The sequence below is a fragment of the Myotis nattereri genome (genome assembly GCF_964212035.1).
Source record: "Myotis nattereri genome assembly, chromosome: 7".
Lineage (NCBI taxonomy): Eukaryota > Metazoa > Chordata > Mammalia > Chiroptera > Vespertilionidae > Myotis > Myotis nattereri.
The window spans coordinates 40603477-40624353 of record NC_138082.1 but is presented as its reverse complement, the minus strand read 5'-3'; the positions used below and the strand labels follow the sequence as shown (position 1 = coordinate 40624353).

Here is a 20877-nt window from a genome sequence, read left to right as displayed (position 1 = left end):
AGTCTGTTACTGTAACTTGCCTGCCTAAGGGCTATGGGTGTATCCCAAACTAAATAAAAGGATGGTGAGGCCTGAGCACAAGCGGAGTCCATCCTCTTAAGATGGGCTCTCGCCTGGCCCCCCAATTTCCAAATTATTATCTCTTGTCTCATCTCTTTCATTTGCGCGCGGCCCCTCTTCCAGATCCTGAACCCTGAACCACGCGGGACGTGGGGGGAACATACACAATTTTTCAGGGAGTTTTGTTAATTTTTGAGGATAAAATTATCCATGAAAATCATATCTATGCTTTAAAAATTATTGAATATATTCAGCACGATAATTTAAATATTTGCTTTAACGAACTTATGAACCTGGGGCTATTTTGAACTTGAGTTGCTTTATTTGATAAAAGGCACTTACCTCCTCCAACCCCAGAATTTCACAGAAAACAACCAACCACACGTTTTGAGGTGCAGATAGCTTGCTTTTATTTTGTTGTTACTATCTCCAGGAGGTCCAACAATTATAACTAACAATCGAATTTATACGTGCATGAAAAGAACTACATCAGATCGACATTTGGGGCAATTAGTAGTGTTGTTTTTAGTTTAACGACAGCTTTGTTTTTGTTCTTGTTGTTATCTTGGTGCTGTGGCTCATTGCTTAGTTGCCCCAGTTTCTCAGGGTAATTTAAATTTAGAGCTACCACACGAAGGCATTGGCTGCACCCTGGGACCTCCAAGAGTTGGCACTGCTCCGGCATAGGAATACCTGAATAGCTTGGTTAAATGAGGGGATGGCCAGGCGATGTTACTTTTCCAAGCTACCCAGGCACTCTCTATGGTCAGAGACAGTGTAAAATGAGCGAACAAAGTGCTGGCCGTTGCACTTTGCTCTGGTAATATTTAGGTCATGATAATTCTGAGTGTGACATCATCAGAGAAAATGTAAGACGTTAAAGTGTTGCTTACAGGAGGGTAAATGCAAACATCACCAATGCCTTACATTTCTGATTCAGTAGGTATTGGTGCACATGCCAGGTGATGTGCACAGCATTATCTTTTAGGTGGATAAGACATCTTCAATGGGGAATTTCTCAACCCACTGAGGCATACTTAGACATCAACGTTATGTTGAGGCACAAAGATTAAGTGTTGAGCAGGGTATTCGTTCCATAAGAAACTTTCTCCTACCAACGGTTAGTTTCAGAAATTACATTGTAAAATGTCATAAAATAATGGTACAAAACTTTATAACCGTGAATCCGGCTATATACAGTATGTACATGTCACTAGAAAATGCATAATATTCTTAGGTCAACAATTAGAAAAGGTTGAAATGCATATTTTGAACTTGGACTCATTTAGGTTGATACAAAACTACTTTTTTTTCTTAATATTTACAGATCAGAAAGATTAGTCCATGTGAATCATTTGTGAAAGGTTAAGGAGGATGAGAGCGCAGGCCCTCTTAAATGGATCGAATATTTATATTCACAGTAGCGGAGTCACATCCAAATTCATTCCCTAAGCTCAGGGTATAAAGTCCACCGTCTTGTTTCTGTACGTCCATGATGATCAGAGTGGTCAGGTCCTCTGTGTTTTCGATGTGGAATCTCCCCTGGTCTTCATTTTGGATTTCTCTTCCACCACACGACCATGTTATTTCTGGGGTAGGCTCACCAGTAAAAGCACAGGCTACTGTTAGAACTTTGCCCTCATCAATGCTGATGTCAGAGGGAAGAGCTTCAATTTTAGGTGGAATTCCTTTAAGGAACAGCAACAACAAAAACATGTTAGAATCACAGAAAAAAAATTTCCATGTGCTTTCTACTGAATTGTATGAACTAAAGACGATATAGGGCTACTAGGCTTGTCAACCTCTACCAGTAAATTTTATTGCTCACCTCTTATGCCTGCTTTAAGCATTTTACTACTCGAGCTCGCCAGTTGTGTCATACTAGATTGTCCCATAAAACTGCTGGAACTCATTCCTACAAAGGACTCTTGCATGGAGGACATGCTTTGGGCAGACATGCTTGCAAATTTCATTTCAGTCATGCTGCTAGCGCTGCTGCTGCTGAAACTGCTGAAGGAGGCCTCCTGCTTAGATGCGGACATTTGGACGGACTGAGACGAGAAGCTTCCTTGCAAGCTCGTGTCATCACTTGTCTTCAATACTACCTCTCTGGGAGGTTCTTCCACTAGAGCTGTGGACCATAGCAGAGACGGTGAACATCAGTGACATCTGGGTCAGTTGTGACATCTGACACTGACTTACAGAAACGGCAGACTTAAACACCATACACAGAAACGTAACCCAAACAATTTGCTGTGGAAGCTTAAGCAAATACATACATACATACATACATACATTTGTCAAAAAGCTAGCCCCGTGTCTCCAAGAAATGAATCCTCATGTTTCTATCACCACATTCCATGCAGGGACTAGAATCACTAGGAGAAAAATGATTAGTCATATAGAAAATAATTTATAGATTGCGCATTCTGAAAAGAAATGGAACAGGGCAGCCAGTAGCTTTGCCTTGGAAGTTTCTGTTGAGCTGTAAAGAAACTGATCGTAAGAACGAATCCACACAGGAGGCCTGCGCCTCTTACCTACGCAATTTAATGAGGCTCCCGAGTCTGCTGTGATCAGAAAACAAAGGCAAAAGAATTTTTTCTTAAAACACATAAAGGCCTTAAACAGATAAAGCAAATGGCAAAGAGATACTTACGAAGGACCGTTAAGGAAGCAGTAGCTGAGCATTGGCCACGGAAATTTTTGGCCTTAATGGTGTACTTGCCACTGTCACTCACTGACGCATTTCGGATTTCGAGAGAATAGACATTTCTGGAGCGACGTACGCTGATATTTGAAGAAACAGAAACCTAAAGAGAAGAAAAAAAAAGTGTTCCTTTGCCCTCTTCAGGAGTACATGTAGTGTTTACAATTTTCTTCACTGATACATTCATAATTAAACTTACCGGCAGGTTGTTTTTAAACCATTCGATTTCAGGAGAGGGCTCACCACTGATTTCACAAGAAAAGAGAACGTTTTGTCCTTCGTTAACATTTTGAGATCTGGGCTGTGAGATGAAGGCCGGAGCATCTGAGAGCTCTTCGCTCAGGCTCAAGTCGTACTGGCACTTGACGATTCCTTGACTGGTTTTGCCAATGCAGGTGAGGATTCCTTGGTGTTTGTGACTGGCCTGCTTGATGGTTAGGGTCTGATCACTGCCCGAGACGCCGTATCTGTACTCCTCGGAGTTAGTGAGCTCTACTCCATTTAGCACCCATTTCACGTCAGTGGCACCAGCAATGTTGGCTTTTAAAGTCACTTTCTGACCATCAGTTATGCTCATCTGACTAGAAAAGGCTTTAATTTCAACTTGAGTGCTGATTTCTTCCATTGCCTGGGATGCTTTGGTGACTTCTTCATGGACAATGGATTTTTCCAGGGAGGCGGCTTCTGACTTCTTGACTTTTTCAGAAATTGTAACCTTTGAAGCTTCCTCCGTGAGGGCTAACTTTTCTTGAGATTTCACCTCTGACTTCTTGATTTCTTCAGAGATTAAGGCTTTCTGGGAAATTTCCTCTTGGACAACAGCCTTCTGGGATGTAATTTCGGAAGTCTTTTGTGTAGATACTTTCTGTGTCTCAGTGTCTTTTACAGCTAAAAAAGAAACCTCTGTAAGGCAAACTTAATTGGAAAGAGGCCCCACCCTTTACTCCTGTACATTCTGCAAGTGAAGGATCACAAAGGAAACAGAGGCTGACTTTTGTGTGCAGTGTAGGTAATGCCTAATTCTCTCTCAGTGCCAGTCATGGAAAACTGCCGTGCTTGACTTCTGAAATCAGTGTAATGATTCTTTAAACTAAGCTGAAGATGATTTTTATGACTTAAGGGGGAAAACGTCTTGCAAAGAATAGCCAAAGAATTTGGGAGATGTGTGTGTTTGGATGAATAAAAAAATGAATTATGTTTTAGATGACTGAGATGACACCAAACTAATTTTAATGAGGAAAACTGATGTAGCTCTTTCATTAACTTAGCAAAAGTGAAGGTTTAGGGAAGAAGTACCATTTTGTATATTCACTTGACTTCCTTCCTAAACATGTCTGGGAGCAGGGGCTGGCCCTATGGAATCTTATATAATACCACACACAGTTAGTTACTTCATATGTACTTTTATAAATTAATATTTTTATTGATTTTGAGAGAGAGAGGAAGGCAGAGGGAGAGAAAGAGAAAAAACATCAAATTGAGAGCAAAACATCAATCAGCTGCCTCCTGCACGTCCCCTACCGGGAATTGAGCCCCCAACCCGGGCCTGTGCCTCAACTGGGAATCAAACCAGCAACATTTTGGTGCATGGCACGACCAACACCCAACTGTGCCACATTGGCCAGGGCTTAATATGTACTTTTTGTGTGAATATAAAGGTATATGCTAACTTCAAATATGTGTATTTCTACATTTGTGTACAAATGGTATTCTGGAATTGGAAAACAGTTTCAATACTTTCTCATGGGTGTGTGTGTGTGTATAAGGAAGTGTTTAGAAATGTTACTTTAATATTGTTTTCTGGGAAATGTTGGTAAGAACAAAAGCCAACCTACCTTTTATGGTTAATTTGCAGCTCGAGGACACAGATCCAGCTGAGTTCGTTACTGTACAAGTGTAAAGCCCGCTGTCAGAAGTGTCAGTCTTAAGAATTTCTAAGAAGAATCCTCCTTTGTCTTCAGAGAGTTTATATTTACCTCCCTGTGTAATAGCCTGTAGAATGCAAGTGGTTTGAGTTTTAAAAAGTGATTTAATTTTCAACTTTATCTGGGGGATGGGGAAAAGGTTAGTTATTTAGAAGATAAAATTAAGAACAGTTAAGAACTGGTTACCTTTCCATCCTTTGTCCAGATGACAGTCGGCTGGGGTTCTCCAGTAACTTTAATGGAAAATTTAGCGATGCTGTCTGAAGAGACAGTTGTATCCTGCAGCCCAGTAACAATTACTGGCTTTGAGGATATTGGCTCAGGAGCTTTTGTTTCTGTTTTCTTGGCTTCTGTTGACTCAGCAGTTTTCTGAACTGATACTTTGGCTTCTGTTGACTCAGCAGTTTTCTGGGCTGATACCTTGGTTTCTGCTGACTCAGCGGTTTTCTGGGCTGATACCTTGGCTTCTGTTGACTCAGCAGTTTTCTGGGCTGATACCTTGGTTTCTGTTGACTCAGCAGTTTTCTGAGCTGATACCTTGGTTTCTGTTGACTCGGCAGTTTTGTGAGCTGATACCTTGGTTTCTGTTGACTCGGCAGTTTTGTGAGCTGATTTCTTAGTTTCCAATACTCTCGACACCTGCTCATGGATGCTCTTAAAGGCTTGTCCCATGAATTGTAAGTTAGTTTTGGAAGTTCCACCTTCCCCAGAAATTTCACAAACGTATTCTCCGCAATCAGATTCAGTGAGGTTATGGATTTTGAGCTCATAGGTACCATCTGCTGAATAATGAAACTGGAAATGCCCATTTTCCTTCAGTTTCTTGCCATCTTTATACCAGGCGACCTCTTTTGCACATAATACACTACTTTCAACTGCACAGGTCAGCTTTGCGATGTCTTTAACAGCTTCTGCTTTCAGGGACTGAGATATCTTGGGTGGGGCAGAGACTGGTAGCTGCCCAACTTTCTCTGTTGCTGTGGGTTTTTTCTCTGTGGGTGATACGGCTTTTGGGGGAGAAGTTACCAGTTCTGGGGATTTCACTCGTTTTGGAGACTTCACTCCTTCTGGGGATTTCACCTGAGGCTCTGGGGATTTGACCTTCGGTGGTGAAGTCACAGCCCTTTCAGTAACTCTGGACTTCTGAATAGTCAGAGTGAACTGTGCTTCTTGCCTCCCTTCACTGTTTTCTACCACCACGCTGTAGTTGCCCTCGTCAGAAGCCTGGACTGAAGAGATCTCAAAGGTGGACTTGTATTTTGTGGTGGTCACTTGGTGGCGGGTGGAAGTACTGATCGCTTGTCCTCCACGCAGCCAGGTCACAGTTGGTACCGGCTCACCATCGGTGTCGCAAGAAAACCTTGCAGACTCTCCCTCAGAGACAGTTATGGACCTTGGCTTGGTTAGGATTCTTGCTTCCAGAGTGGACTTGATCTTTCTGTGTGTGGACTTTTCTTCCAGCGACTTTTCTTCTACCGCAGCCCTTTTCATTTCTGCAGATGCGTGGTGTTCATATGATGAGAGGCTTTCCCTTGTCTCTGTCATCTGCGACTTCATTTCCCTGACTGAAGAAGAGGCTTCCATCTCAGATGTTCTCTTGAACGATGAAACCGCATATGCCTCTGTTTTGGTCAGGTCAGGGAAAAGGGACCGGGGGACGTCCTCATCCCTGCGCCGGGAAGCGGAGGTGGTATAATCCCCTCCTGTTACATCCAAGGTCGCGTAGTCAGAAGCTTCACCTTTGTAGTTGGTGCACACGGCGCGATACGTTCCGCTGTCATCAATATGACAGTCTAGAATTTCCAGGGTCAGGACCCCACTCATGTTGGTGTAATGAATCTTACTGCTCTCTTGGAGTTCTACACCATTATGGTACCATTTAACCTCAGCAGTTGGCTTAGACTGAACGTTCAGGATAAACCGGGTATTCTGGCCGCAGGGTACCCTGTGGGAGCGCATTCTCAGCGTGATCCGAGGGGCATGGTCCAGGGTAAAAGGCTGCTGACTCAAAACTTCATACTTCCTTTCTGATGTCTTCTGAGTCTTTAAAGCTGCCTTCATGGACTCATACCTGGAAAAGATATCAAATCTTGCCGACCTCTCAAATCTTGAGAGTGATCTCTCACTAGAGACGGGGCTGGGGGAACGTGGGCGAGTTCTCTCTGGAGTGGGAGACCTTCTCTCTGTGTCATCTTCGTATTCCTCAGCTGGTTGTGGATGTGATCGGATCAGTTCAGACACCGGCCTCATTAACTCAATATAAGTTGGAGACAGGGAGCGCCGTCGTCTCAGAAGTCTAGACACAGAAGAGGATGACTCTCTTTGAGCACGTTTTGTGATTTCGTATTCTTCCTCAATTTCTGTGATTTCTGTCACTCTTCTCTGTTGCTTTGATTTCTTTCTAGACTTTTGTTCCTTTGACATGTGGTCAAGCTCGCTTTTGTATTCTGAGAGACGATGGGTGGTTGTAACCGGACGAAGCAACTCTTCGTCCTCCTTCTCAGCCATGATTCGCTGCCGTTGTTTGGGCTGCCTGTAGGAGGCCTGGGCGTGCCGTTCCCGCAGTTCTGCATAACTTGTACTAGTGTCAGCCTTGGTTGGGATGTGATAGGTTGAGTATCTCAAGTCTTTTCTTGTTTCCTCCACCTTGATATGAGCCTGTGGGGAAGAGTAACGCAGACTAGAAAGCTCAAAACGTGGAGGGCTCCGGCTTGGGGGTGAAGCTGAAAAACCTAATTCAAGCTCCTCTTCAAGACGCAGCCTCTCTTCCTCCGTTCTTTTCATCGCCAAGTAGTCATCAATGGGAAGGAGTAATTCTTCATCTGAGATGTCACCAAGGGAACGTCTTCTAGGTCTGTAGTAGAAGGCGTAGTCAGGAGAAGGTGTACGCCGGCGGGCTGGCCTCACTATTTCAAGGTCATCTTGGGTCAATTTGGGAATGCGCCATCTGGGTTTGTATTGATCCGTAAAGCGTGGAAGAGGTGTCACATAGAACTGTTCCCATCTTGAAAGGCGGATGCGCTTTTGTCTTTTCTGTACAATTCTGTCAATTTTCCCTGGCATTTCAAACTGATCACGTATCTTTTTGTACCATTTCATGTCAGACATAGGCACAAACTGTTTAATGCGTTGATCTTCTTCTATGACGGTCCGCTTGTGCTTGCGTGGCTCTGGTACTTCATAGGGCATACGGAGTTTTCTCTCCTCTTTCTTTTCTTCGGTCTCAAGTCGGAATTCCCCCTTTACGGTCTTGGTGCTTACAGCTGGTTTGTAGAGGATGGCAGCTTCTCTCAGAGCCTCTTGGGCTACCTGTGTCAGTGGCACAGATTCCGTTCCAGAAAGAATTTCAGCCATTCTTATCGTCTTGTCGATTTGCTTCTGTACGTGTCTTTCACGCTCCTCTTTACTCTTGAATTCTTGTTTGACGTACCTCAAGCGCTCCACTTGTAAGTGAGCCTGGCAGCTGGTGGATCCAGCTGTGTTTGTGGCTGTGACCCTATAATAACCGGTGTCTTCAGGCAAAGTATCCCGGATGTGCAAAGCATAATAATCCAAGCCTTCGTGGATAATTTCAATGGTGGGCCCAAGGGACAGTGGCTGACCATCTTTCTCCCATTTTAATGTTGGCGGGGGGATGCCAGAAACTCTGATCTCAAAGCTGACACTCTGGCCTTCTTGGCATTCTGCGTTTGCCAGTAGCCTTTTGAACATGGGTCTTAAGGTTGTATCTGCTGGAGGTGGGTGTGGGGTTACAGTCAGTTTTGCTTTACAGCTGTCCTCACCGTATTTGTTTCTTGCCACAATAGCATATTCAGCATCATCATCTGTTGTTACACTGTTGATTGTTAATTGGTAAAGACCCTTGTCAGACTCGAATGTGTATTTCTTGTCATCATCACCTGGTTTGATTTTCTGACCTGATTTATACCATGTTACACGAGGCTCTGGGTGGACAGTAATAGTTACTCCAAATCGGACGTTTTCACCCACATAAGCTGTCTTGTTAAAGAGAGGCAGGGTAAACTCTGGTGGCCTTTCCAGGAGTCTCATGGTATCTGTTCTGCGCTTCATTTTCTTCATGGTTCTACGGAAGTAATAGTCATAAACTTCTCTCACACCTTTAACAAACAGCTCTGCATAAGAACTGTCTTCACCATAGTCATTGACTACTTTGCATCTGTAGGTGCCGTCGTCGAACTTGGTAATGTCTTTGATGTACATGGTAGCCACTCCATCTTCATAGGTGATTTCGTATTTCTCACTGTTCTCCAGCTGTCTGACACCAAAGTACCAGGTCACTTGGGTAGACTGGTCATAATTTTCAATTTTGCAGACATACTTGACATATCCTCCTTCTTCGCCAACTGCATGCATTATCTGCCCAGAAATCGGGCCAATTTCAATGGATGCCACTTTAACTTTAGCAACGCTCACTCCCTTCTGAGATCGAATTGCACCACCACAGGAGATTCGGGCTGCTGACACAACCATGTTGAGGTCTTTCTTGATCAGAGTATGGTAGTACCGCCGGTGTTTTAATGTCCTGATAACTTTAGTACTGACTCTTTCTATCTTCTGCTTCAGCCATGGGTGCTGGAGCGCTTCAGATGCTGTCATGCGAGATTTTCTCTCTTTCACTAACAGCCGGTCAACAAAATCCATGGCTTCGAGGCTGATCTCTTTGAATGCTTCCTCATCAAAAGTATACTCGGCATTCCTGATGTTCTCAATCATCTGTTGGTTAGTTTCAGCCAGGAATGGATTGATACCACTCAACAGCACATATACCAGTGTTCCAAGTGACCACATGTCTGTGGCGGTGCTGACAACGTCATGCTGGTGGACTTCAGGTGCATAGTACTCAGGGGCAGTGAACAGAAGCCTGAAGTTGTCCCCTGGCTTCAGCTGACGGGCTTGACCAAATTCTATGATTTTAATGACGGAGCTTCGTCTTGTTTGGTAAATGATATTTTCGGGTCTAATGTCAAAGTGTCCAATACTCTGACTATGTAAGAACTCAAGAGCTTCGCAGACCTGGCGAACATAACTTACAATTTCTCTTTCAGTAAGTTCAAAAGCACTGGTGTTAATGCGTTCAAATATGTCAAGTCCTGATATGAACTCAAAGATCATAACTAATTCTTCCATGCTTTCAAATGACTCATGGAGGTACAAGATGTTTCTGTGCCTAGCAATATTTAGAATGGAAATTTCCTTCTTTACCAAAACCTGATCGGTCCCTTTGACCTTCACAAATTTAGCCATGTATGTCTTTTTTGAGGATGTTTCAACACAACGGTGGACGATTCCAAACTGACCACGCCCAAGATCTTCAGCAATCATATATTTCTCATAGAGTTCCTTGGTTGAAGAATGAGATGCTTTAGTCATGGAAACTTCCATGGTTTCATCTACCTCTTCATCATAGTTCATGGCTCTGGTCTTATCTTCTTTGGTTACGGTTGGTTCTGAAGGCTCAGAAGGCTTGCTCAGGCCAAATTTATTTTCAGCTATTACACGGAACTGGTAACTTGTTTTTCCAAATAAGTTGATCACTGTATAACGTGTTTCTCGGGCCTGTCCTACACGGAGCCATCTTTCTGCAGTCGTTGCACATTTTTCAATAATGTAGTTGGTGATTTTGCTGCCACCGTCAGTAGCTGGCTCAGTCCAGGTTAAGTTGACAGAATCTCGTGAGACCTCACTAACTTTGACTCCTCTGGGTGGGTCAGGAACATCAGCCACATCCAGTTCAACTGTCTTCTGATCAATTCCAAACCTGTTTTTAGCACAGACCACATAGAAACCAGCATCTTTTCTCTCCACTCCATTGGGGAAAACCAGTGATGTGAAAGATCTTGTGACAATAACTTGGTAGTGGCCATTATTGTCGATGAGATCTTGTCCTTTCTGCCAGGTGATCACGGGATCTGGTTTGCCGCTGAAAGGGATCTTGATGCTGATCACCTCACCTCGGAGAGCATGAACAGCTCCCATGCCCTCAAGAGTTTTAGGCAAGTGTATCTTAGCCGGGACTGTATCAGAATAAAAGGAAAAAGAATATAATTTAGAAACACCTAACACTATGTAAGTGCAACAACCCCCCTCCAATTAATAGTGTCATCCAGCACCAATCTTATGTTTACGAATTTGCTTTTACCTTCCACTTCCAAGGAGGCAGTGCCAGACACAGATCCCCCTTGGTTGGTAGCTCTGACTTGGTAAACTGTGGCATCGTCATCCGTGACACTTGCAATAATGAGCTGATGGTAGCCACCCTTAAACTCTTGAATCCTGTACTTTAATCCATCTGCAATGATTTCTTTGCCTTGTCTGTACCATTTCACAATAGGTTTTGGATGGCCAGTCACTTTGCAGACCAAAGTAGCATTGCTCTGATATCTGACGTTTAGATTTCTTAGTTCCTCTTTAAAGTGTGGTGCCTGAATCGGGACATCAGATTTGGGAGTGACAGGTTCTGATATTTCACTCCATTCGCTTTCCCCACCTAGGTTTTCACACTTCACACGGAACTCATATTCAAGACCTTCAATAAGGTTTTGCACTGAGAAGACAGTTTCTCGAATTTCTTCTGTTGTCACCGCAATCCATTTATTCTGCTTCTTCTCACGCTTCTCAAGGTAGTAATTTCTGATCTTTGCACCGCCATCACTGGCAGGTGGCTTCCAAGCCACAACACAAGACTCTTTCGTGACAGCAGAAATAGTTGGCTTTCCAGGAGCACTTGGCTTTTCTATTTAAAGCAAATAGACAAAAAGGATTTGAGTCATGAGGTGAAACAAGCAGCTTTATTAAAAGCTGATTAAAAAAATAAAATGTGATAAATTCAAAGTTCTATTAAGAATAGCTATTACAGAAAAATGAATGGATTAGTTTGTGCTAAGGAACTAACAAAATACAAAGTTCCTTTTTAAAGAAGGGATAGGGTATATACATGGGTGGGCAAAAGTAAGTTTATAGTTGTGAGTATGCAGAGTTTATTCTTATAATTTATTAATTACTATGCTATTTTCCATAGAAACAACTGTAAACCTACTTTTGCCAAGCCTGTATTTGTCCTTTTAAATATGCAAAAGTTCAAGTGAGATAAAAGGTTCTTGTGCTTTACCTGAATTTTTGCTATTTCCTTCCAAAATTTATTTCTGTTACAAAGACTTTTATGTGAAGATATTTTTATGTAAAGAATTTTGCCATGTGAAGATTGTAGTGGTTGTACAAGAGGCTGTACTCACCAAATGGACTCTTAATGATCACAACTGAGGGGACCTCTAGAGGGTTACTGATGCCAAAAGTGTTCTGAGCCGAAACCCGGAAGTAGTAGCCAGCATTTTCTGTGAGGTTCACAATTCTACAGGTTGTCACTGAGATGGCTGAAGACACCAATTGCCATTCAGCCCCTTCCTTGGCCTCACATTTCTCCACCACGTAATTGGTGATCCAGGAGCCTCCGTCATCTTCTGGTGGCTTCCAGCTGATCACTACCGAGTTCTTTAATAGAGCTTCAATCACAATGGGTCCTGTAGGTTTGTCTGGTTTATCTGTTGGGGGAAAATACAATAGTAGTGGTTTTTGTGGAGTGTCTCCCAAGAGCTTTTCCCCTTTAAAAATAAAAAACCAAAAACACAACACACTGAAAATGAAAATAAAATACCTTGTATGTCCACATCAAGGGTGGCATCAACTGTTCCGAAAACATTGCTGAGCTGAACTTTGTATTTCCCAGCATGAGTCTTCCGCTGGACATTCTTCATGACGAGATGAGTGTAGTGCTCAGTGTTTTCAATAGCAGTGTTTTCTGAGTTTTGCAGAAGTTTCTGGCCATGGAACCAAGTGATGGCAGGTACTGGACGACCAATGTACATAACATGAAGTCGAAGTGTTGAGCCCACCGCACCATAGTATTTCTCTTTCAGTGGGTAACCAGGATGGAACTGTGGTGTTGCTTGCAGGAGAAGCTTGCTACTGGTTTCTGTCTCTCCAACCTCATTAGTAGCTATGCAGGTATAAACGCCTTCATCTTCTTGTTCATCTGTCATCACTGTCAGAGTATGTGTGCGTCCATCTGAAGACATTTTGTACTTTCGGCTTTGCACGAGCTCCTTACCAAATCGGTACCATTTAATGTCAGGAAGAGGCCTTCCAAGGATCTGGCATGAGAGTTGAGCAGCTTCACCCAATTTGGTGGTAACATCCTCCATTTCTTTGCGTACTCCTGGGGCCTCTCCAGCTGAAGGATATGAAAGATAATATTAATGCATATTGTCACTACTAATTCTATAATCCTTTGTCCTTGTATATCAGGAATTTAAAGTGTTGTTATTGACTAACACTTTATTAGACACCAGGATTTACATGCATCTAATGCTTAAAAACTCTTTGCAGTGATTTTCCTGGGGTCATATGGAAAATAGGGATCCAGTGAGGACATTATTATGCAGAGTGATTTTTCTCTTTATAATTGAGAGGCATTAACGACGTATAGAGTTTTGGGGAAATAGGAATTCTCTCTATAAATCTGTAGTATCTTTGCCCTTACATAGGTTGACTGAAGTTGGGTACATTTGTTGATCCTTCAGGTCTTGTTAGGAACTATAAAAAAACACAACCCATTGCATTCAAGGGCGATCCTGTTCTAGTTCACTGCACCTTACATCTACTGGGGTTATGTACAGTGGGGCCTTGGCTTACGAGTTTAATTCGTTCTGAGACCGAGCTCGTTAAGGAGCTCGTTAAGGAGCTCATTAACTCAAATTGCTCTGTCAACTCAAAGCAAAAAATCAGCCGAGAGACAGCTGGTATCTCAAAAAACTCGTTAGTTGGGACACTCGTAAGTCAAGGCCCCACTGTACTTGGAATGGCTTCCCATAGAACCTACCCACTACTCCCTGTGTGTGCATATGCCAAAGTGAGTGATTCTTTCCATACATTTGCTCCCCAATAAAGCTTTCTGGAGATCTACTTAGTTTAGAGGAAGAATTAGCCTTAACATGTTACTTAGTTTGTAAATCACAGGCAGAGAACTAATGGCTACTTACATGTTAGTTTCGTCTTTACAGACATAGCAGTTCTTCGAGGTCTGCTAAGCCCAGTCTCATTCTCAGCAAAAACCCTGAATTCATATTCAGTAGCTTCCAGCAAACCCCCTATTGTGAATTGCCTGTCCTTGATGCGGTCCTTATTGCTCTTCTTCCAGGCACTGTCTCCAGATTGTCGGTATTCAACCCAGTATCCAAGGATGTCTTTGCCACCATCACATTCAGGTTTCTCCCACTGCAGAGTGACACTGTCTCTGGAGATTGAAAGAATCTCAAGTTCTCCAGGTTGGCTTGGCTTATCTGAAATAGTTTAAAACAATTGAAAAGAGAATCAACTATACTGCTGAAATAAAAGAAAAAACCCAAAGATGGCTTGCCCCTTTGATGTTAACCCCTTCAAAAAAACCTCTCCTTACCAAATGGATCTTTGCAAATAATTGGTTCAGAAGCAGGGCTGGTCTCACTTAGGCCAACATCATTCTGTGCTATGACTCGGAACTGATATTCAGCATCAGGAACGAGCCCCGTCAGGGTGTACATTGTGGTCGTTATCTGAGTCTTATTGTGCCTGACCCACTTGTCGGTTGATGTCTCCTTGCGTTCGATGTAGTAGCCTGTAACTCGAGAACCACCATCGTCTTTGGGCCGGGACCAGGACAGGCTGACAGAACTCTTGGTCACATCGAGTACTTCTGGAGGATTGCTTGGAGGCTCTGGAGGATCTAAGGATATAAGTAGAAAACACATATGTGTTAGAGTATAGTGCCAAATCTCGTCAGCTGATGGCTTCATTTCAAAACAAGAGTACCGAAAGAATTTTCACAAGGTTGTGGTTGGAAGAGCACTTACTTAGTGGTGTTTTTGGTATGACTGGTTCCTCAGATTTTAAGGGTTTGCTGATACCAAACTGGTTTTCTGCTGAAACACGGAAATGGTATTCCACATTTTCTTTGAGGCCTTTTACCACCAGAGATGTACCTCGGACTCTGGAATCAATGGTATACCAGGCGGCTTTAGGCACTTCTCGTCTCTCAAGGATGTAGCCTAAGATGTCGGCACCACCATCATCGGCAGGGGGTCTCCAGCTGACCCTTACAGAGCGAGCTTGTATGTCATCATATTCAAGTGGCCCTTCTGGAGTGTTAGGAATTCCTATCACCTTGACCTTGATGTAAACAGCCTTCTTGCCACATTTGTTTTCCAGAACCAGGTCGTACGAGCCAGAATCATCCCTGACTGCTTCTTTGATGACGAGCTCAGTGTGTGTTTCAGAGGTTGCAATCATGGCACGCTTACTAATATCTTGGCCTTCTTTGGTCCATTTACATATTGGGTATGGTTTTCCTTTGATTGGAATGGTAAGTCTGATGACTCCACCTTGTCTTACAAAGAGACCCTCCTGGTATCTTTCATCAAGTTCAACATCAGGATGTTCTGGAAAAAAAGGTAGGTTGCAATTATCATTTGTGTGTAGGAGTGGGGAGGGGAGGGGAAATAAGTCTTAAGGCAATTATAGAAGAAAGTAAGTGATTGTGTGTCTTACCAAGCATTTCGGTGATTTTGACTGTTCCTGGTACCTCAGCAGGCTCTCCAGGTCCACCAGCGTTACAAGCGAGGATACGGAATCTGTATTCAGCGCCCTGAGGTAGGTGTGTTAGAGTATATTCCCGAATCTTGGTTGGGGTGGTATTACATTTGGTCCATTCATGTTGATCTACTTTCTGCATTTCAATCAAGTAGCCTGTGACTTTAGATCCGCCTTCATCTTCTGGAGGGCTCCAGGCCAGGGAAACGGACGTCCTGGTTGTATCAGTAACTCTCGGGTTTTGTGGCTTTCCTGGAGGAGCTGGGAATAAGAATGAGATCACAACAACAAACTTGTTAAAGTTGCTGAAAGTTGAAAATCAACTGTGCCACCTAACAAATCCACTGAGTGTGGAAACATGGACTATTAGCATTATAATATTTTTTGTTTTGTAAAAATTTCATTCATTTTATAAGGTAAAAAATACTAAAAGCACTTGTTTTTTCCTTTGTCTTAAATATGCTTTATTTACAATTACTATTCCTATCTCAAATTTATCATCAGTTTTTTAAAGTGCTTTCAGAAATATTAACTTGCTTAAAATTTTTACCTGGAGTCCCATTTTAAAGAGGGGAAAATAGGCTCAAGAGAAGACTATAAAAGTTATTTGACAAAAGCTCCTAGGGGCGAGAGTAGGGAGGGGATTGACGACAAAGGGATGCAAGCAAGTTTTTTGAGCTGATGGTAATGTTCTGCATTTTGATTGTGATGGTGGTCCTACAACAGTATAGTTTTCAAAACTTAACAGACTTATACATTTCAGAAGGGTGAATTTTACTACACCAATTATACCACAGTAAACGTGAATTATACAAAATGTATTACCAATTGGATCCATGGCAACGATGGGTTTAGAAGGACGACCCGGTTTTCCAGTCCCTCTCACATTAATGGCCGTGACACGGTGTTCATATTCCAAGCCTTCAATAAGGCCAGTGGAACGGTACCGCGTCATCGTCACTGGTACTTTATTTACACGGACCCATCGTTCTGCTCTCACTTCTTTGCGCTCCACAATGTATCCGGTCACTTGGGAGCCACCATCGTCTTCTGGTGGGTACCAAGTGAGTGTCATGCCGTCACGGGAGACATCAAATATCTCTAATGTTTCTGGAGGTCCAGGAATACCTGTAGCAAGAATAGGTGACACGATATTGGCAATATGAATAAATTAAAGACTCATATATTTGTACCAGTGTGTTACCTTTTTAAATGGTGTATAAGACTCCTGTGGCTCTTTTTCCAATCTTTTCTTTTTCTTTTCTTTTTTTTTTTTTTTTTACTTTTCTTGCTGTTCCTCATTTTCTTATATTTTATAAACATTTATTGAGCATGCATTCTTTCTCCCACTTTACCAGAACCAGCCTGTCCTTCCTTTCTTCCCTCCCTCTCTTCCACTTATCCCTCTTTCCTCCTTTCTTTCATTAAAACAAAAATCTAACCACGTTGAAAACCTCCAAGAAAAGGGGGGTTAGAAACCTTAGGACGACCCTGGGTTAATTTTGTGACCTAATTTTACTCACATTAGGACACATTAAAAACAGATTCCTTTTTGTTAACATTCAGAATCAGAGGAGGGGAGAATGGAGGAAGGGTCCAAGGACTTACTGATGCTGCTGCGACATTCTATGATCTCCGACTGCAAGTAAGAGCCAATCCCGAAGCGGTTGGTTGCGGCCACACGGAACACATACTCGTTTCCTTCAGTGAGTCTGGTGAACTTAAATGTCGTTCTAGTCACTGATTCAGACACTGGCAGCCATCCTGGACGGTGGGCATCACGTTGTTCTACCACATAACCACTCAATGGAGCACCGCCATCCAATTCAGGTGCTTCCCAGGAAATGGTAACTGAAGTATCCTCAATTTCATCAACCTTGATAGGCCCAGTTGGTGGACCAGGCTTGTCTATGAAAGAAAAAGAAATCCAGGGAATTAATTTTCACTTCAAATCAAAACTGGGTGACTGAATGTCAGCAACAGTTTGCATGTGTCTTTGTTACATGTCCTTACCAAGGATGATAACTTTAATGGTCTCTGAAGTAGTTCCAGTTACATTTTTCAATTCAAGTGTATATTCTCCCGTATCTCTGATAGTGGTCTCACGGATGGTTAATTTTGCTACTCTTGTCTGAGTTTCAACTGTGATACGCTCTGATTCTTTTAGTTTAGAACCAGCGAAGAACCATGAAGCAGCAGGAGGTGGACGACCAGCGATAGGTATCACCAGCTCTACTGGTCTGCCAGCTGGGACATGGATGGTCTTTTGAGGCATCGTAGAGAGATCAATTGTTGGCAACACTATGAGAAAGAAATGAGGCATTTATTCTTAAGCATTCTTTCTAAGGACACAGTGTCATGATTTCTGAATGTTTTCTTTGTTTTACTTTACTATTATTGCTATTTTTGGCAAGTGGGTACATACCTCTGAGGTCTTGTATAGTCACGGGTGTGATGATCTCTCTTGGTTCTGACACACCTTTCTCATTTTGGGCCCTTACTCTAAATAAGAACTGTTCACCTTCATTTAGGGAAACAACAGTGTGCTCTAGGACTGTGGGTTTTAATGTAACAACCTTCATCCATCTGTCAGTGCCAGCTTTGGAGGCCTCAAGAACATATCCAGTGAGTCGGCTACCACCATCATAGAGTGGTTTTTCCCAGGCAAGGGTAACAGTTGACTTGGTGACATCGACCACTTCCAGTTTTGTAGGCACCAAAGGCACTTCTGAGACCAGCACTGCATCAGATGTTTCACAAGGCTCTCCAATGCCATAAATATTTTCTGGCAACACTCTGAAATAGTACATGATTCCTTCTATAAGTCCAGAAATTCGGTAAGCTGTCTTGCTGCATTTGGTAGTTACTGTTTTGAATGCTCTCATGGCAGCTTCACGCTTCTCGATAATGTAGTTGTTGACTGGAGCTCCACCATCAATTGTGGGGATTTCCCAAGTAATGGTCACAGAATCTCTTGATACTTCCTTCACTGTCACTGAAGGACAGGGACCGGGAGTATCTAAAAAGTAGAATGAAAGATCCATAATTCTTATTTGCCCGATTGGTTGATAGATTTTCTTTTTTTGCCAGAAAATATACTTAACATAGTTTCTCTCTAGAGAGGTGACCAATCATAGGTCAAGATGTATCTTTTTAGAGACTCTACTCACAACATCATCAATTTTCAGACAAATACTTACCATATACTTTAACAAGGACAGTTGCTGATTTTTTGCCAGATTGATTTTCGGCTTCAATGGTGTATTTTCCAGCATCATACCGGTTAACTTTATCCACGATAAGTAAAGAGTAGCTGTCAGTGGTGTCAATAATTGCCCGGTTTGCAAGGTCAATGCCCTTCTTGCTCCATGTTATGACAGGAGGTGGTCTTCCAGATACAGACACCATCAGGCGTAATGAGGCCCCAGCTCTGATGGTCACAGTCTTCTTTAAATCGTCTGCAAGCTCAAGATCTGGTATTTCTGGAAAATAAAAGTCAAAACTTAATTATGTCATGAACAGATGTGATGAGAAAATAATGCAGCTAAAGTTTATGATAAATACCTAGTCTTTCCACAGGCTCAATTTCGGCAATTGACTCGCTGTATTCACTCATACCCTTCACATTCACAGCAGCAACTCTGAAGGAGTATTTCTGGCCCATTTTAAGGTCCACCACCGTGAATTCAGTATTTCTTATTGTGGCATTGGTATGCACACGGTACCACTGCTCTGTGTCTTTCTCTTGCATCTCAAGGACGTATCCTATGATGTCAGCGCCGCCATTGTACATGGGCTTGGTCCATGCCAAACTAATGCTGTGCTTGGTGGTATCTACAACTCTTGGAGCAGAAGGTGGTCCAGGGGTATCTATAGGATTTTAAAAGAGGGATGCAGATGTTATATAAATAAGAAAGCTTTGAGATTTGTATTTTTGGTTTTCAAGAGTCACAAAGGCATTATTTTTTGTTGTCCACACCCACCAAGATAATTTTTGTAACTGGCCTTTTCTGATATTATAGGAAAGCACTGCCAGCTATATTATCACTATTATTATTATTATTTTTAATAATTGACTTCTTTGGAAAGGTAGATGTTTCTTTCCTGCTACTTTGGCTTGCTATGCTGTGTTCTAGCTAGGCTCACTGTTTAGAGTATCCATTCTCAGGGACTTCCTTTTAGTTGCTCAGCTTTCACAGGGTTAATATCATTTGTCTCCTCTACAGGTGACAATGAATACAGGAATCAGTTTCTTCTACATCCCCCATTCAGCCCCAATGATTTATTCCTTAGTTCTTGGGCTCTAACTCTACACAGGGATTTGCTACTTCCTTTTGAAGTTCTTGTGACAATGATTTTGTTGGGCACTTATTAAAGTACCTGAAACCATGTTGTGCTAAGCCTCTGCTTAAAAGAGACGTTGTCTTCTTTCTTGTCAGTAGCTGTTATCACTACAATGCATTTTCTCAATTCGTTAGAAGATTTATAAAATACATCCTTGTAATATACTTTTTTTCATAGACTGGAAAACACTGCAACAATTTTCAACTATTGCTAACTTAACAGAAGTAATAATTAATTTGTTTTCTGATTTAGACTATATTTAAAACCCTTCTAATAAGCATATGCTTTTGTAGACCATTCACAAATTCTGCAAGTTCTTGGAAGTGGCATTTTGGAAAATTATTTATAATACGGTTTTGGTAGGCATTAGGTTTATGTAGTATGATTCTTGGAACTCACATGATGGCTCTCTGCAGGAGATGAAGTTGGAAGCCTCGCTGGGTTCACTGTTGCCAGCAGCATTCACTGCCGTCACCCGGAACTGGTAAGCACAACCTTCCATCAGGCCGGTCACCTTCAGTCTGGTATCATACACCACATAGTCTTTGTTGACACGTGTCCAGCGCAAGCTCTTCTTCTCACGTTTGTCCACTAGGTAGTTGCTGATCTCATTGCCACCATCAGATTCAGGTTTTAGCCACTGAATAATGATATGCTCTTTGCCAGCCCCAACTTCTTCAGGCATGCCAGGTTGCGATGGAATAGCTGTTTACATTTTTATGAAAATAGGATAATCAGAATTGCAGTAAGTCACCATTGATAAGACTGTTCTCCTTTCCCCATGAGCCCATTACATTTCAACTACCAAGTTGCTGAAAAGTGTTAATACTCACTGAATGAGTTTCTGGCTACAATTGGCTGTGTTTCAGCAGGCACACCAGGGCCGTATTTGTTTACTGCCCGCACTCGGAATATGTATTCATTGTTCTTGATGAGTCTGGTAACCACATAGGATAGGGTTGGGCATTCGCCCTCAACAATCACCCAGTTGAGCCTGCTGGTCTCGCGCCTTTCCACAATGTAGTGAGTTATTGCTGCTCCTCCATCCTCCTGAGGAAGGCTCCAGGCTAACGTGCACTTCTCCTCCGTCACTCTGCTGACGGTGAGATTTCCACATGGGCCAGGGGTATCTGAAACAGGTGTAATGACAAACAGTGGTGAAGATCTTTCCTTCTGCTCACCGTTGAAAATGCTATA

The 20877-nt window shown here is 42.5% G+C and overlaps 1 protein-coding gene across 1 annotated transcript in view; it reads right to left on the bottom strand.

Annotated features, from left to right (window-relative positions):
* Positions 1 to 448: 448 nt before the first annotated feature.
* Positions 449 to 20877, bottom strand: part of LOC308522075 (titin-like) — a 308401-nt gene continuing 287972 nt past the window's right edge. The window contains 21 exon segments of the mRNA XM_081095258.1: positions 449 to 1748; positions 1889 to 2191; positions 2720 to 2873; positions 2970 to 3658; positions 4606 to 4762; positions 4882 to 10730; positions 10856 to 11449; positions 11949 to 12254; positions 12368 to 12943; positions 13752 to 14051; positions 14168 to 14473; positions 14601 to 15185; positions 15295 to 15597; positions 16162 to 16464; positions 16945 to 17244; positions 17350 to 17637; positions 17762 to 18355; positions 18537 to 18818; positions 18901 to 19206; positions 20080 to 20385; positions 20514 to 20810. Coding sequence (XP_080951384.1) covers positions 1453 to 1748; positions 1889 to 2191; positions 2720 to 2873; positions 2970 to 3658; positions 4606 to 4762; positions 4882 to 10730; positions 10856 to 11449; positions 11949 to 12254; positions 12368 to 12943; positions 13752 to 14051; positions 14168 to 14473; positions 14601 to 15185; positions 15295 to 15597; positions 16162 to 16464; positions 16945 to 17244; positions 17350 to 17637; positions 17762 to 18355; positions 18537 to 18818; positions 18901 to 19206; positions 20080 to 20385; positions 20514 to 20810 — 13094 coding nt within the window. The 3' untranslated portion in view covers positions 449 to 1452.